General features: G+C 46.8%; 1 protein-coding gene across 2 annotated transcripts; it reads left to right on the forward strand.

The window, feature by feature from the left end:
• The first annotated feature begins 2,088 nt into the window (after positions 1-2,088).
• Positions 2,089-5,190, forward strand: LOC118011016 (2'-5'-oligoadenylate synthase 1-like). 2 transcript variants are annotated; one of them, XM_035005595.1, is made up of 3 exons: positions 2,089-2,918; positions 3,379-3,532; positions 4,677-5,190. In XM_035005595.1, exons 1-3 carry the CDS (start codon positions 2,545-2,547, stop codon positions 4,833-4,835), a joined length of 687 nt encoding a protein of 228 aa, XP_034861486.1. In that variant the 5' UTR covers positions 2,089-2,544; the 3' UTR covers positions 4,836-5,190. The 2 variants fall into 2 exon arrangements, with proteins under 2 accessions (XP_034861486.1, XP_034861485.1); XM_035005594.1 differs by having other exon boundaries at positions 2,093-2,918; positions 3,379-3,595.
• The last annotated feature ends 419 nt before the right edge of the window (positions 5,191-5,609 follow it).

Below are 5,609 nucleotides of genomic sequence, written 5' to 3' on the forward strand. Positions count from 1 at the left end.
TGAGCCGAAGGCAGTCGCTTAACCAACTGAGCCACCCAGGCGCCCTCCTCTCAAACCTGTATTAGAGAAAGAGGGTAAGAGTCAGAATGCTCTTCCAGCTAATAAGTAGCAGAACAAAAACTTGAAATTTGGGCCTTCCGACTTAAGACTTTGCCTAATATATAATATTCATTTTATAATATACATGTATGTTTTTGGATGAATGGGTAGAAGAAAGTAATTAAGGATAAACCTTCCTACTTTAAAAATAATCTTTAAGGGACACCTGGGTGGCTCAGTCAGGTAAGCATCTGCCTTCGGCTCAGGGCATGATCCCAGGGTCCAGGGATCGAGCCCCATGTCAGGCTCCCAGCTCAGCGGGGAGTCTGCTTCTCTCCCTCTCCTTCTGCCTCTCTCCCCGCTCCTGCTCTCTCTCATGCTCACTATCTCTCCCTCTCTCTCAAATAAATAAATAAATAAAGTCTTAAAAAATAAAAATTACCTTCAAGGCAAAGCAAGACAATCCTTTATTTGCTAGACATCTTAGTTTGCTGTTGAAGGAAATTTGATCATGGAGCCTGAACATCTTAGGACTTACCAAAGTGGTTCTTGACAAGTGTAACACTACCCCCAAGGATACTGAAAATTCATGAGGACATTTTTGGTAACCATGGTGATAGGGGGCAAGGATGCTCCTGACAAAGAAGCCCGGAATAGTAGTTGTTTTACAATGAGCAAGATAGTCCTGCACGACAAGGAATTGTCTCTTTCCCTCCCTCCCTGCCCCTCCTCCCTCTCTCTTCTTTCCCATAAAACAATACAGGAATCTCACAATACTTTAACTCCACTCACCACCACCATCACTACCTGTAACTTACATGCCACTTTGTTGTGTGTATCAAGTCTCTATATTTTCAAAGTCCGCAAAGCATTACTATTATTTTCCATATCTAGAGCTCATTTTATCTATCCGCGTGTTTACCACATTCTTCACCATCAACTCTTTCCTACATCTCTAACCTTCCTCCTGGGATCATGTTCCTTCTTCCTGAAGTATGTCCTGGAAGATTTTTTTGCTGACGGTCTTCTGATAATGAACTCTTAGTTTTTGTTTGCCTGAAAATGTCTTGATTTTACCTTCATTGTTGAAGGGTATTTTTGCTGGGTTGGAGGCCATTTCACTACACGGAAATATATCACTCCATCTTCCGGGGTCACTGGTGAGAAGTCAGTTGTCAGTCTAACTGTGGCTCCTTTGTAGGTAATCTGTCTTATTCCTCTGGCTGCATTTGTATTTTTCTCTTTGTCTTTGATTTTGTTCCATTTCAATCTGAGGTTTCTTTTTTTTTTAAAGGTTTTATTTATTTATTTGACAGAGAGCTAGAGCCAGAGAGCACAAGCTGGGGGTGGGGAATGGCAGAGGGGGAGGAAGAAGCAGGGTCCCCGCTGAGCAGGGAGCCCGATGTGGGGCAAGATCCATGACCCCAGGACCATGACCCAATCCGAAGGCAGATGCTCAACCAACTGAGCCACCCAGGTGCCCCTCAATCTGAAGTGTCTTAATGATGATTCTTTTTTCACTTGTCCTGCTTGGAGTTCACTGGGTCCTTCACTGGGATTCCTGAATCTGTGAATGGGTATCTTTCATCAGTTTTGGAAACTCTCAGCCATTCTCCTAAAACATTGTCTCTCTTTCTCTCTTCCTCACCTCCTGGAACTCCAATTAAATGTATGTTAGACCTCACTCTATCTTCCATTATCTTTACACTCTCTTCCACATTTTCCATCTTTCTGTCTCCCAATGTTTTATTCTGAATAGTTTGTTCTAACATACTCTCTAATTCACTGATTTCTCCTTTAACTGTGTCTAATTTGCAGTTGAGTTATTAATTACAGTTATTGTAAATTTTGTTCAACATTTTCTATTTTATTCTTTTTCAAATATGCTAAGTTACTTCTTATGGCTTCTAATTTCCTCTAGTTCAAGCTCTTCTTTTATTTCTGTAAACAGAATGTTTCTAGTTATTTTAAAGTCTCTATATGATCCTTCAATATTTAAAGTTTTGTGGACTTATTACTATTGTCCCCCCCGCCTTTTTTTTTTTTTTTTTGCTGGTTATTACTCTTGGTATCTTGTTTCCTTGTGTGCCTGGTTATTTATGTGCTGGTCATGGTACTTGAAATTTACTTGTGAAATCACTTGAGGCTTTGGGTTTTATATCTTACTCCAAAGGGAATTTTGTTTGGCTCTTAGGAATACTACAATTTCTTCCTCTCAGTTAATTTTCACAGTATCCTTATAAGTTTGGTGCTACTATGACCACTCACTTGGCAGGTGAGAAAAATGAGGCTCCGAGAGTCTAAGTTGTCTTCCAGGAATTGGACACCAGTGGAGCCAGGACTCAAACCCACATCACTCAGAATCCAGAGCCCAAGCTCTTGACCCAGGAGTCAGTAAACCTTTTTCCATAATGCCCTAGGTAGTAAGTATTTTAGACCTTGTGGGCCACATGGTCTCTGTCACAACTACTCAACTCTGTAGCATGAAAGCAGCCATTAGACTCCATGGGAATGAATGGGCGTGGATTTGCTCCACGGAAGTGTTATTTACAAAAGCAGATGGCAGGCTGGATTTGGCCTTTGGGAAATGTGCTTTATGCCCCAGCTGGACAAGTGCACGTTTCTGATTCTTTTTGCTCCTCTCAGTGTAAGAAGCAGCTTGGGAAGCCCCTGCCACAGCTGTATGCCTTGGAGCTCCTGACAGTCTATGCCTGGGAGCACGGCAGCAAGCAAACGGAGTTCAGCACAGCTCAGGGATTTCAGACCGTCTTGAGATTAGTCCTGAACTACCAGCAGCTTTGCATCTACTGGACAAAGTATTACAACTTTGAAAACCCGATTATTGGACAATACCTGAAGAGGCAGCTTGCAAAACCCAGGTACTCTCTCTCCACATGGGTTAGCTCCCCACGTGAATGAGCCCCTAGATACAGATGTGGCATCTTGGCAATGAGGGCCCCTCATTTGCTGGTCCTCTTCTATGACCAGCCATTGTGCTAAGCCTTTTCCTGCTGCCATCTGATGTAAACCTCCAACCCTGTGAGGCAGGCCATCCGTAGCCACTGTACAGATGAGTAAACTGAGGTTCTGAGGGGTAAGGAGCTTGTCTTACCTTAACAGAAAATGAGTGGAAGAGCCAAAATTTGAACTAAAATAACAACAGCTAGAGAAAGAATCATAATCGCTCCCGGGGATTAAGAGCTTGCTATAAGAACAGCGCCCCACTCCTGCCCTGAGTCCCAGCCTGCCAGGCTGGTGGCTTGCCCTGCCGGGAGCATCTGGATCCGCCAGACACAGCCCTGGTTCCTCACCCATCCCTCTCTCACTGTTACCCTCCAGGCCTGTGATTCTGGACCCAGCTGACCCGACGGGAAACGTGGCTGCTGGAGACCCAAAAGGCTGGCGGCGACTGGCAGACGAGGCCAGGGCCTGGCTGAGTTACCCATGCTTTAAGAAAGGGGATGGGTCTCCAGTGGGCTTCTGGGACATGCCAGTGAGACTGTCTGCTTCCACCCTGTCGTCCCTCCCCACATACCTTCTATATAGCGTGGGGCATGTAAGACTAATGCTTTCTAACATACTAGTAAATAATTATGGTCATTATCTGATGTGTACTAACCACTTATTATGTTCCAAGTCCAGTGCGGAGCATTTCACATGTTTTGTCTCGTCTCCAACCTCCCATCATGTCCTTTGAGACAGGCCTGTCCTACCCTCCCCGTGTCACGGGTGAGGAAGCAGGCCTAGAGAGGTCAAGTGACCTCCATCCTCTCCAAAGAAACATTCTCTCCAAAGAAATTGCTCCTTGCTAGAAGTCACGTATTCATAGAGTCTCAGGCTATGCTCCATATTTTCAGTCATCTTGGGCCCATTCAGAGGGTTCCTGGGATTTGCACATCCCTTGTCCAGACTTCATTCTTCAGTTAACATGACCCTGGCCAGAGGCAACTCTTTCCACGACCCCAGCGGGCTCATTCCTCTATGAATAAAAATAAATAATAATAGCCACCTCTTACTGAATATTTGCTTCGGGCTCAGGTTCTATCCTAAATGCTCCATTATTTCATTAAATCATCACAACACCCTTTGAGGTGTGTTTGCTACTCCCAGTCTTACATACGAGAAAGGGAGGCTCAGAGAGGTGAAGTCACCTGCTCAAGGACATTTATCTAGGGAGTGGTAGAGCTGGGATCTGAAGTTGGGGACTCCAATGCCAGTGCTCAGCCCTCCCTGGGCCACACTTGCTATGTGGGCACAGGGAGAAGTCCAGCCGGGGAGGAGCCCAGTGACAATCTCAGCCCAGCCCTCTGGAGCTCCAATGGCCTTCAGAGTTGCCCTGCCCCAGTCTGGGGTGGTCAGGCCTTTAGACCCCCACACAGATCCGTCACTGAATATGGGCAACTCAGGAAGGGGCATAGCCTTGAACGTGGGGCTCTCTGTAGTCAAGGCAAGCCTAAAGGGGCTGACTGCTGACATCTGTCTGCTGACCCCCTCCCCAGCAGCTGAGACTTCTTTGTCCTTCCTCAAGGGGAACCAGGGGGCATGTCACCCAGTATCCACCATAAATGCTCACAGAGACCCAGTGCCAAGGTGGAAGGATCCGTTCTCTGATGTGATCATGTGCTTTTCCCTTTCAGCTTGAAGAAGACGATGAGGATAATCGGGTAACTTGTGAACACAGGATGTATCAGTCCCAGGATTATGGATGGCGCCCTTTATCTGCTGGGAGCCTCAGCACAGGCATGACACCACCCACTGCCCGGAAGGAAGATGACTGGATGTGTGCCATCCTATGAACGCCAGGGGGCCTTAGGGGGAAGGGCTCCAGAATCATCCAGGCCAGCCCCCTCAGTTCAGGGGTCGGGGGAGGTCCCTTGATCCAGAGGGCAGAAGATGGCCCCAGTCCCAACAGTGAGTTGGTGTCAGACCTCAGACTGGAATCCAGGTCTCCTGACCCCCACCCTTCCCCTGTTCTATGCTCTCTCCCCTCTCATAGCTACCGTTTCCCTACGGCCCCACCCTGGCCCAGCCTGTTCTCTGACAGTCTTCTCTGAGAGGCAACCAGAGAGCCTTAACTTTCTTCTGTATTCCTGGTGGGTGGCTTATAGTCCAATATATCATCAATAACAATAAAAAGAATAGCAAATACCATGTGTTGGGTGTTTATTAACTGCAAGTCCCAGAGCCAAGAGGTATATATATCTGCGTGTTATATGTGTGTATATATGAATCGATTCAACGAGAAATATGTATTGAGTACCTACTATGTTCCAAGCATTGTTCTGGACGCTGGGAGCACAGCAGTGAACGAAACAGACCGAAATCCCTGCCTCCTGGTCTGACATTTGCATGCACTGACTTTTAATATTGGATCATTTGGGATCCTTCTAACTTTCAGAAGGATCTAAGACCAGCATCTTTGTGGTGGTGGGGGGGGGGGAGCAGCAGGCAGAGGGAGAAGCAGACTCCCTGAGCAGGGAGCCCGATGCGGGGCTCGATCCCAGGACCCTGAGATCATGACCTGAGCCGAAAGCAGATGCTTAATCCACTGAGCCACCCAGGCGCCCCAA

Source organism: Mirounga leonina, unplaced genomic scaffold, assembly GCF_011800145.1.
Source record: "Mirounga leonina isolate KUSES-001 unplaced genomic scaffold, KU_Mleo_1.0 Mir_131536, whole genome shotgun sequence".
NCBI classification, from domain to species: domain Eukaryota; kingdom Metazoa; phylum Chordata; class Mammalia; order Carnivora; family Phocidae; genus Mirounga; species Mirounga leonina.

What these genes read in the sequence shown, in the direction of transcription:
- LOC118011016 (XM_035005594.1), top strand. Translation starts at nt 2,545, where the DNA reads ATGGGAATGAATGGGCGTGGATTTGCTCCACGGAAGTGTTATTTACAA. An exon ending in AGGCAGCTTGCAAAACCCAG is followed by an intron (nt 2,919 to 3,378) that starts GTACTCTCTCTC and finishes GTTACCCTCCAG; the next exon opens with GCCTGTGATTCTGGACCCAG. An exon ending in TTCTATATAGCGTGGGGCAT is followed by an intron (nt 3,596 to 4,676) that starts GTAAGACTAATG and finishes TTTCCCTTTCAG; the next exon opens with CTTGAAGAAGACGATGAGGA.